General features: G+C 41.7%; 1 protein-coding gene across 5 annotated transcripts in view; it reads right to left on the minus strand.

Moving 5' to 3' along the window:
- The window catches only part of LOC110500730 (cGMP-specific 3',5'-cyclic phosphodiesterase), a 106,046-nt gene that overhangs the window by 58,220 nt on the left and 35,649 nt on the right, over positions 1–12,177 (minus strand). For all 5 annotated transcript variants that reach the window (XR_016490376.1, XM_036958213.2, XM_090214856.1 and 2 more), the window contains exons 4-5: positions 1,399–1,488; positions 529–600 (exon numbers count right to left, since the gene is read on the minus strand). Coding sequence is in view for 4 of the 5 variants with exons in the window: in XM_036958213.2 (XP_036814108.2) it covers positions 529–600; positions 1,399–1,488 (162 nt within the window). In the remaining variant the exon portion in view is untranslated. The remainder of the gene's footprint in view (positions 1–528; positions 601–1,398; positions 1,489–12,177) is intronic.

Here is a 12,177-nt window from a genome sequence, read left to right on the forward strand (position 1 = left end):
ATGCTCTTAGAATGCACAACTTGGACTTAATGCTCTTAGAATGCACGACTTGGACTTAATGCTCTTAGAATGCATGACTTGGACTTAATGCTCTTAGAATGCACGACTTGGACTCCAATGCTTCCCACAGTTGGCTGGATGTCCTTTGGGTGGTGGACCAGTCTTGATACACAGAGGAAACTGTTGAGTGTGAAAAACCCAGCAGCATTGCAATTCTTGACACAAACTGGTGTGCCTGGCATTCTTTTGTCCATTATTTAATTATTTATTAAATTATATTATTAGACAAAATGATGTATTCTAATGTATTATTAGCAGCCATAGTTCAAACATGGCACCATACAGGGTTCTTTCTATATGGAACCAATTTTGGTTCAGTGGGGTTCCCTTGGGGTTCTGATCAAAGAACCATATAAAAAGGTTCTATATAGAACTTTTAGAGGTTCCATTTATGAAGCAAGTGATATAACCCTTTTTGGTTCTATGAGGAACCTTTTTTCAAGGAGTGCAGTGTCTTTCTCCCAGTACCTTTTCATCCTGTTCAGTGAAAGTCCCATTCTCTCCACACTTCTTGTTGATGGCCTGTGCCACTCCTACCACCTGGGAGGCGAAAGAGAGGGGAAGGGGAAGAGAGAGGAGAAATAGAGAGGAGAGGGGGAAGAGGAAGGAGAGGGGGAAGAGAGAGGAGAGGGGAAAGAGAGAGGGGGAAGAGAGGAGAGGGAGAAGAGAGAGGGGGAAGAGAGGAGAGGGGGAAGAGAGAGGAGAGGTAGAAGAGAGAGGAGAGGGAGAAGAGAGGAGAGGGAGAAGAGGAGAGGGGGAAGAGAGAGGAGATGGAGAAGAAAGAGGAGAGGGGGAAGAGATAGGAGAAGGGGAAGAGAGAGGAGAGGTAGAAGAGAGAGGAGAGGGGAAAGAGAGCAGGGAGAGCATCCATCAAAATGCAACCACAACTATAAAGAACAGAACAGAATAAAAAACAATTAGATTACATTATTTCTCTTTGACCTCAATTGCTCTATTGTAAACTCTGAAAATAACTCCATGTGCATCTTGAAATTGTTCAATATGGGTACAATCTACACTTTTAGAAAAAAGGGTTCCAAAAGGGTTCTCCGACTGTCCCCATGTAGACCCCTAAAAGGGTTCTACCTGGAACCAAAAAGGGTCCTTTAAAGGGTTCACCTATGAGGACAGCAGAGTAGTCGTTTTAAATTCTAGATAGCACCTTTTTGTCTAAGTATGTAGCTAGTGTTGTGAGATATCTATGGTCTGTAATCCCCTCTACATGTTAGTGTTGGAGAGCTGAAATGTGTTCACCTGTCTATGGTGTCTTACCTGCTCTCTATAATTCGTTCTGAGTAGCTGAGTACTGTATCTTGTATGCACTGTATTGTGTCTTACCTCTTCTCTGTGGTTCTTGATGGGCATACACAGGATACTCTGCGTCTTATAGCCTGTGATCTGATCCACCTCTGCATTGAACCTGGGGTCCTGTGGAAGGATATGACCACTAACATTACCAGACATGTACTCGCAAAGCATCTCTAAGTAAGAGTGCTGATCCAGGATCAGACCCCCTCCTCTCTTATTCATGAGCATTTCAAATGCTCTGAGACACATTGTGAACACGGCCCCAAAAACACATGGACATTCTAGACAATTGAGTCAACATAAAGGAATAACCACTACATTTTCCCTTTACTGTGAGACCCCTGATCTGGTTCCCCAGATTGGTTTAGACAGCAGCTGTCCCAAATGGCACCCTATTCCCTATATATTGCACTACACTGTAAAACTACATTTAATTGTTAAAACTAATTATTATTAAGAAACTGTTTTGCCTTTTTTGTTTTACTTCTCGATTGAAGTGTTGCCTGAACAAAACAAAAAACGTTGGTTCCGATTTCAGAAAACAGAGGCTCAAATTCTCATTTGTTAATTCAACTAGAAATTATTATTTGGGCATTTTACCTAAAAAAGTCTGTGGAACTAGTTACACACACGCTGCTTTTAACATACAATGTTCTCAATTTAATAATTGACACATGTTGACATACATGATGACATTGTGCATGTTCATTTATACAGTCATTAATATTCAACATGTCCTCACCCGGGATTTGAAATTCATTTTGAACTTAATCTTAATTAAATCCAGTTTGCTACAGCAGGAAAATAATCCTGCAGCAACTGGAAATGTGGATTATTATGTGGATTATTACGTGGATTATAAGTGATAGTCATGTTTGTAGGGGTTGATACATTTTTAATTAGGGCAAATCAGGTTTTAAACATTAGAAGCCTTTTTAAACCTTGAATAAATACACTACAATCAAATTAAGATCCTACATCTGTAACAAACACTGACACATTTTACATCTATCACATTTTACCAAATCTGTGGAAGCACACAAATAATAACCTGCTTTGTTTATTTGAATTATAAAGTCATTTATATGTCTGATGATATTTTAACAAGATAAAGTTTTGTTTTTTGCTAATAATGGCTTTTGGTAACAGTTGTATCTTGGAGTCAACATGACGAGTCAGTTCTTCCAACGGTGATAGATATGGTTTAACTAAAAGTCACCACAGTTGTAAAGACAACACTTTATGGGTATTGATAAGAAAGCTTCCCCTGTAATGGGTCTGGCCCGTGAGGTTGCCAATCTCTTTCCCTACAGAGGGCTGCGCCACTCCAACCATCCAGAGGGGAATTTTGATCCCAGTTTAGATTTGAACGCCATCCCAACCGCCCTAACTGGGGCTTAACGAGCCAATCAGAGAGCTAGGGGTCTCCCTAGGTAGGCGCTACCACTACGCAGAGTGACGCAGATGCACTTCCTGAAAGCTGTCTGTTTCTACAAACATAACACTGGTCCCGTATTAGGTTCTATGGACCCAGCTGGTGGTTTGTTTTGGTAGCACACACACACACATGGACGCATATATATGGACACACACCCCTCCTTCCTCCTTGTCCGTTCCAGATGAACAAACTAATTGGATACAGATGCGTTAAAGTGAAGTTACTCTCTCCCTCTTTCTCTCTCTGCCTCTTCTAATTGATCTATTTCTAGCTCCCTCTCTCTGCTCCAGTCTAGGCCCCTTTTTGTCTCTTTCTCTCTCTGCCTCTTCTAATTGATCTATTTCTATCTCCCTCTCTCTGCTCCAGTCTAGGCCCCTTTTTGTCTCTTTCTCTCTCTGCCTCTTCTAATTGATCTATTTCTATCTCCCTCTCTCTGCTCCAGTCTAGGCCCCTTTTTGTCTCTTTCTCTCTCTGCCTCTTCTAATTGATCTATTTCTATCTCCCTCTCTCTGCTCCAGTCTAGGCCCCTTTTTGTCTCTTTCTCTCTGCCTCTTCTAATTGATCTATTTCTATCTCCCTCTCTCTGCTCCAGTCTAGGCCCCTTTTTGTCTCTTTCTCTCTCTGCCTCTTCTAATTGATCTATTTCTATCTCCCTCTCTCTGCTCCAGTCTAGGCCCCTTTTTGTCTCTTTCTCTCTCTGCCTCTTCTAATTGATCTATTTCTATCTCCCTCTCTCTGCTCCAGTCTCGGCCCCTGTTGAGGAAAACACTTCATCAGAATCAAGTGCTAGAAAGATCACCAATAAAGTCATTGTCATTAGTCAGAACACTGTTGGCCGGCAATCAAATGATTGTGTAGCAGCTAATCAGGCGTAAGGTAAACGATGTGATGTCATATGACATGAAACGTGATTAGACAAACATATACATGTATCAGTAAGAACACAATCTCATATATGTAAGTATATATATATATATATATATATATATATGTCTATGTGTATGTATATTTGAGCAATAAGGCACTAGGGGGTATGGTATATGGCCAATATACCAGGTTAAGGGCTGTTCTTAAACACGACACAACACGGAGTGCCTGGATACAGCCCTTAGCTGTGGTATATTGGCCATATACCACAAACCCCAGAGGTGCCTTATTGCTATTATAAACTGGTTACCAACGTAATTAGATCAGTAAAAATAAATGTTTTGTCATACCCATGGTATATGGTCTGATATATCACGGCTGTCAGCCAATCAGCATTCAGGGCTCGAACCACCCAGTTTACATATATATATATCAAAAATTGAGTATGGTTTAAATGCCAGGATGTTCTACTGATTTCGGCTCTTCATCTAGTATAATTCGATTCACACGTTTCCACAATGCATTGGAAGAGGTGGGCTGCGGGTGATAGGCCATTGTTCTCCAAACAACCAAACTAGGCTTCTTCATTTGGAACATGCCGAACAGTGAAGCTTCTGCGGTGGTGTTTAAATGTAGGCTGTCGTTTTTTGCTCTCCTTAAAATTAGCATTAGTATTGTAGGCTACATGTTTGAATGTCTTTTAAACTCGTAAACATTTACTTTTTTTTTACCCAAATTGGATTTCTGGTTTCTCACTGAAAATGGTTTCTTGTTCTCATCGCCTTCGTCAGCGCTTTTAAACTAAATACCATTTTTTGATTTCTGAACGTGTCGGCACGGGGGACTCGGATGTGGCTGCGATAGTGATGTCATGTTAATCAGGCCTTTTGATTTGAACATATGGATTGTCTTAGTTTTGTAGGCGTGGTTACCTATTTAATGATATAATTAATGGATCAAGCCTCAGGAGTCATTCTGATCTCGTTCCCTCTGTGATCAGTGCTTTAGTTTATTATGTTACTGTCCAGCAGTTCTGAATGTACCATGCACCTGACTGTCCACGTTTTCCTGTGCAATAGCCTTTTGATTTGAGCATTTTAAAAGTTGTGATGTGTGTACTAGGCTATTTGATTTTATTTATACATGTCACAGCACTTTGATTTCATGAATACATATGTTTAAATGGAACCAATTCATCTTTTCCGTTTTAAATAGGGTAGATGGGCTGTATGGTCTACTACGGTGTAGGTCTAATGTCATAGTCTGCCTATAAACAGTCTAAGCAGGCCTATAACTCCATTTATATTCTATTCAGAGTTTAGACAAATATGTAGAATTGAAAATGAGATATTATCAGGCAGGTTAATGAGATGCATGTCTGTTGAATTTGTAAAAATCCATCCTCACTTGGCCCCGCCCCTCCTACTCAGCCAATCAGGAGCCGCTACTGCGTTGTGGCCGAGGCATACTGTTTACTTTTTACTAAACGGTACGTGCTAAATACACTGAACAAAAATACAAATATAAACGCAACACGTAAAGTGTTGGTCCCCGGGTTTCATGAGCTGAAATAAAAAGATCCCAGAAATACACAAAAAGCTTATTCCTTTCAAATATTTTGCACAACTTTGTTTTCATCCCTGCTGGTGAGAATTTCTCATTTGCCAAGATAATCCATCTACCTGACAGGTGTGGCATATCAACAAACTAATTAAACAGCATTATCATTACACAGGTGCACCTTGTGCTGGGGACAATAAAAGGCAACTCTAAAATGTGCAGTTTTGTCACACAACACAATGCCACAGATATCTCAAGTGTTGAGGGAGCGTGCAGTTGGCATGCTGACTGCAGCAATGTCCACCAGAGCTGTTTCCAGAGAATTGAATATTCATTTCTCTACCATAAGCCGCCTCCAACGCCATTCTAGAGAATTTGACACAATCTCTGCCTTTCTCTCTCTCAAACATCTGCTTTCTCTTTCAAAGACATAATTCCACTAGAAGGGCATCTGACTGTGTGTGTGTGTGTGTGTGTGTATGTGTGTGTGTGGACGGGTGCACGCGTGTGCGTGTTTGTGTAAGTGAGTGTGTGTGCTTGCGCATGTATATGTGTGTGTGTCAATGTGTGTCAATGTGTAAGCTTTCATCTCCCTCTCCACCAATTGACACAGCTGGGAACCTACTGGGTAGTCCATAGGGAAGATTCCATCTCCTATTGAGAGGGCTCACGGACTGCGCACACAGGACCGGAGGTATGTACTGTATATGTACTGGCATGGTCTAATTGTGTCTGAGAATAAAGATAGTTAGATAGAAATGGAAAACAATGGCCGCCAATAGCACACACAAACAGAATCATGGAAATCTGCAGTCAGCAGACCTGAAAATCTGCGCTCAAGTTGTGGGCCCAGTGCAGCAACATCACAATGGGGATCAATCCAGCCTGTTCTCCAGGACTCAAGGCATTGTAACTGGGCAGAGACTGATAGTACGACCTACAATTATTATAGACTGATAGTACGACCTACAATTATTATAGACTGATAGTACGACCTACAATCATTATAGACTGATAGTACGACCTACAATCATTATAGACTGATAGTATGACCTACAATCATTACAGATCATTATAGACTGATAGTACGACCTACAATCATTATAGATCATTATAGACTGATAGTACGACCTACAATCATTATAGACTAATAGTACGACCTACAATCATTATAGACTAATAGTACGACCTACAATCATTACAGATCATTATAGACTAATAGTACGACCTACAATCATTATAGACTAATAGTACGACCTACAATCATTATAGATCATTATAGACTGATAGTACTACCTACAATCATTATAGACTAATAGTACGACCTACAATCATTATAGACTGATAGTACGACCTACAATCATTATAGACTGATAGTACGACCTACAATCATTATAGATCATTATAGACTGATAGTTCAACCTATAATCATTATAGATCATTATAGACTGATAGTACAACCTACAATCATTATAGACTGATAGTACGATAGTACGACCTACAATCATTATAGACTGATAGTACGACCTACAATCATTATAGACTGATAGTACGACCTACAATCATTATAGATCATTATAGACTGATAGTACAACCTACAATCATTATAGACTGATAGTACAACCTACAATCATTATAGATCATTATAGACTGATAGTACGACCTACAATCATTATAGACTGATAGTACGACCTACAATCATTGTAGACTGATAGTACGACCTACAATCATTATAGATCATTATAGACTGCTAGTACAACCTACAATCATTATAGATCATTATAGACTGATAGTATGACCTACAATCATTATAGATCATTATAGACTGATAGTATGACCTACAATCATTATAGATCATTATAGACTGATAGTACGACCTACAATCATTATAGATCATTATAGACTGATAGTACAACCTACAATCATTATAGACTGATAGTACGACCTACAATCATTATAGATCATTATAGACTGATATTACAACCTACAATCATTATAGATCATTATAGACTGATAGTATGACCTACAATCATTATAGATCATTATAGACTGATAGTACGACCTACAATCATTATAGATCATTATAGACTGATAGTACAACCTACAATCATTATAGACTGATAGTACGACCTACAATCATTATAGATCATTATAGACTGATATTACAACCTACAATTATTATAGATCATTATAGACTGATAGTACAACCTACAATCATTATAGATCATTATAGACTGATTGTAGGTCGTACTATCATTATAGACTGATAGTACAACCTACAATCATTATAGACTGATAGTACGACCTACAATCATTATAGAATGCTACCTTTACTAAACTGTATACTTATGACTGACCAGGATCAGGCTTAACTCAACATAATCTTCGTCTGCCCTAGTAACGACAGGCTGAAATGGCATGATGGTTTTATTATTGATTGGAGTAAGAAAGTCATCTGTCTTGTAACATTATACCCAACAAGATCAATAAACTCCATCTGTCATGGGAGGACTTGACAGGATTGAGGTGTCTGATCTCTTAAGTAAAAGAAGGTCAACTAGCAAGGATTTTTATGAGTATTTCACTTTTTATATCAATATCAAATAATTTCTAGGTAACAATGAAGTACCCTACTGTAATAGATTTTCATTAAAATGGGCGAAAGTATATTTTTAGGAAAAAACTGTTTCTCAAGCAAGAATTTTGCTAGGACTGTCTGGGAATTGGGGCGGAAAACTGGCTGTTATTGGCAGAGAGGTTTGAAACTCTCTTTCTTATTGGTCTATTAACCAATGATGTCACCGTGGAAAGCTGAAACTCACACAACATCTAGTGGAAAGCCGTCCCAGAAGAGTAGAGGCTGTTAATCAGCAGGTTTGCATGGGAGGGAGTTTCAGCTTTCCACGGTTTATTTTAATTTTTTTATTTACCCCTTTTCTCCCCAATTTCGTGGTATCCAATTGTTGTAGTAGCTACTATCTTGTCTCATCGCTACAACTCCCGTACGGGCTCGGGAGAGACGAAGGTTGAAAGTCATGCGTCCTCCGATACACAACCCAACCAGCCGCACTGCTTCTTAACACAGCGCGCATCCAGCACAGGAAGCCAGCCGCACCAATGTGTCGGAGGCTACACCGTGCACCTGGCAACCTTGGTTAGCGCGCACTGCGCCCGGCCCGCCACAGGAGTCGCTGGTGCGTGATGAGACAAGGACATCCCTACCGACCAAGCCCTCCCTAACCCGGACGACGCTAGGCCAATTGTGCGTCGCCCCACGGACCTCCCGGTCACGGCCGGTTACAACAGAGCCCAGGGACTCTGATGGCACAGCTGGCACTGCAGTACAGCGCCCTTAACCACTGCGCCACCCGGGAGGCCCTAGATTTGATTTTCAACCAGCAACTACACTACATTACCAAAAGTATGTGGACACCTAATCATCGAACATCTCATTCCAAGGTCATGGGCATAATTATGGAGTTGGTCCACCTTTTGCTGCTGTAACAGCCTCTACTCTTCTGGGACGGCTTTCCACTAGATGTTGGAACATTGTTGCGGGGACTGGCTTCCATTCAGCCACAAGAGCATTAGTGAGGTCGGGCACTGATGTTGGGCGATTAGGCCTGGCTCGCAGTCGGCATTCCAATTCATCCCAAATGTGTTCGATGGGGTTTAGGTCATGGCTGTGTGCAGCCCAGTCTAGTTCTTCCACAGCGATCTCAACAAACCATTTCTGTATGGACCTTGCTTTGTGCACAGGGGCATTGTCATGCTGAAACAGAAAAGGGCTTTCCCCTGTTGACACAAAGTTGGAAGCACAGAATCGTCTAGAATGTCATTGTATGCTGTAGTGTTAAGAACTAAGGGGCCTAGCCCAAACCATGAAAAACAGCCCCAGAACATTATTCCTCCTTCATCAAACTTTACATTTGGCACTATGCATTGGGGCAGGTAGCGTTCTCCTGGCATTCGCCAAACCCAGATTAGTCCCTCGAACTGCCAGATGGCATCGCGCATGGTGATCTTCGGCTGGTGTGTGGCTGCTCGGCCATTGAAACCCATTTCATGAAGCTTTCGACTAACAGTTCTTGTGCTGACATTGCTTTCAGAGACAGTTTGGAACTAAGTAGTGAGTGTTGCAACCGAGGACAGACTAATTTTACACGCTACGCACTTCAGAGCTCGGCAGATCCGTTCTGTGAGCTTGTGTGTCCACTGTCCACATACTTTTTTTTATATATATAGTGTATCAGGAATAACACTGATCACATTTTTTCACACTTTTACAGTTTTAGTTTAATCAGCAGTTGTACAAAATGACACAAAACTGCATTTTGACTGCATTGGGCCTTCAAGTGTGTGTGAGAGAGATCATTGTGTGTGTGTGTGTGTGTGTGTATGTGTGTGTGTGTGTGTGTGTGTGTGTGTGTGTGTGTGTGTGTGTGTGTGTGTGTGTGTGTGTGTGTGTGTGTGTGTGTGTGTGTACTTGTGTATGTGTGTGTCCTTGTATCTCTGGGAGAATCTCAATTGGTTTTGCTAGACTCGTCGCGTCCTCTCGTCCGCCCTTTCCTCCCCTGCTTTTGAAAAAGGTCAAAGGTAATCAAGGAGCGGAGGACAGGACAGGAAACGTGGAAACTAGACGATCCTCTCTCAGGGTGGGAATTTACATGTGTAAAGGGATCAAAACACATGTAGTTGTGAAAGACATCTTATAGATAAAAGGAAAGAAGTTAGTTAGTTTATAAAAGGTGAGCTTTTCTCCTTTGATAAAACCGCAGCTGACTGAAATGGGGTGTGGTGGAATTCTAAACACTTCCGCGCTAGATTCCGGGAGGATATGAAGGACCCTCTCTTTTCAAAGATCATTCGTAAAAATCCAAATAACTTCACAGATCTTCATTATAAAGGGTTTAAACATGGTTTCCCATGCTTGTTCAATGAACCATAAACAATTAATGAACATGCACCTGTGGAACGGTCGTTAAGACACAAACCTTTCTACTGACTCTGAAATACACCAAAAGAAAGATGCCCAGGGTCCCTGCTCATCTGCGAGAATGTGCCTTAGGCATGCTGCAAGGAGGCATGAGGACTGCAGATGTCGCCAGGGCAATAAATTGCAATGTCCGTACTGTGAGATGCCTAAGACAGCGCTACAGGGAGGCAGGACGGATAGCTGATCGTCCTTGCAGTGGCAGACCACATGTAACAACACCTGCACAGGATCGGTACATCCGAACGTCACACCTGCAGGACAGGTATAGGATGGCAACAACAACTGCCCGTGTTACACCTGGAACACACAATCCCTCCATCAGTGTTCAGACTGTCCGCAAGAGGCTGAGAGAGGCTGGACTGAGGGCTTGTAGGCCTGTTGTAAGGCAGGTCCTCACCAGACATCACCGGCAACAACGTCACCTATGGGCACAAACCCACCGTCGTTGGAACAGACAAGACAGGCAAAAAGTGCTCTTCATTGATGAGTCGTGGTTTTGTCTCACCAGGGGTGATGGTCGGATTAGCGTTTATCGTCAAAGGAATGAGCGTTACACCGAGGCCTGGATCTTGGATCTCAATCCCATTGAGTTTGTCTGGGACCTGTTGGATCGGATGGTGAGGGCTAGGTCCATTCCCCCCCAGAGATGTCCGGGAACTTGCAGGTGGAAGAGTGGGTTAACATCTCACAGCAAGAACTGGCAAATCTGGTGCAGTCCACGGGGAGTAGATGCACTGCAGTACTTAATGCAGCTGGTGGCCACACCAGATACTGACTTTTACTTTTGATTTTGACCCCCTCTTTGTTCAGGGACACATTATTCCATTCATGTTAGTCACATGTCTGTGGAACTTGTTCAGTTTATGTCTCAGTTGTTGAATCTTGTTATGTTCATACAAATATCAACGTGTTAAGTTTGCTGAAAATAAACGCAGTTGACAGTGAGAGGACGTTTCTTTTTTTGCTGAGTTTAGTTACCACTTCTCCATTAGCTTACTAATGAATTGACACTCTCCTCGACCACTCAGCAGTAAGTGGTCAGCTATCAGCTGTCAGAGCATCTTACCAATTGCTGCAGCTATACACAGCCCATCTGTAAATAGTCCATACAACCAACTACCTACCTCATGCCCATATTTGTTTTTCTGCTCTTTTGCACACCAGTTTTTCTACTTGCACATCCTCATCTGCACATATATCACTCCAGTGGAAATTGCTAAATTGTAATTACTTCGCCACTATTGGCCTATTTATTGCCTTACCTCCTTATTTCATTTGCACACACTGTAAACAGATTTTTCTATTGTGTTACCCCATGTGTAACTCTGTGTTGTAGTTTCTGTCGCACTGCTTTGCTTTATCTTGGCCAGGTCACAGTTGTAAATGGGAACTTGTTCTCAACTGGTCTACCTGGTTAAATAAAGGTGAAATAAAAAACATTTATCGGTTTCCAGGTCACAGAGGAAAGGAAGACGGAGCAGTTGAGGAGAGGATGGATTTTTACCCAATTCAGAATGTCCCCTTGCGTATGGTTTCCTTCAGTCCAGTGATGAACTTTGACATACAACTTCCTGTTTAATCTCAGAATGTAAAAGTCTCTCTCTCTCTCTCTCTCTCTCTCTCTCTCTCTCTCTCTCTCTCTCTCTTTCTCTCTCTCTCTCTCTCTCTCTCTCTCTCTCTCTCTCTCTCTCCAAGTGAAAGGTCAACTCGCAATGATTTTTCTTTCCCTCCCTCCCTCCCTCCCTCCATTCCTCTCTGTGGTTTATGCTTGGCCAATCACTCTCAGGTCCTGCACTCTGTCAGCAAAGACCCAGACTCCCCAACACAAATACTGGCCTGATTCAAAACACACACACACGCACACACCAACCTCCTCATTATATTCATCATCATAATCCAACATACGCAAACCCCACCAGGGTGTTATCTGACACTCAGCAGAAAAACA

The sequence above is a fragment of the Oncorhynchus mykiss genome, chromosome 21 (assembly GCF_057628025.1).
Source record: "Oncorhynchus mykiss isolate SJ-2025 chromosome 21, ASM5762802v1, whole genome shotgun sequence".
Taxonomy (NCBI): Eukaryota; Metazoa; Chordata; class Actinopteri; order Salmoniformes; family Salmonidae; genus Oncorhynchus; species Oncorhynchus mykiss.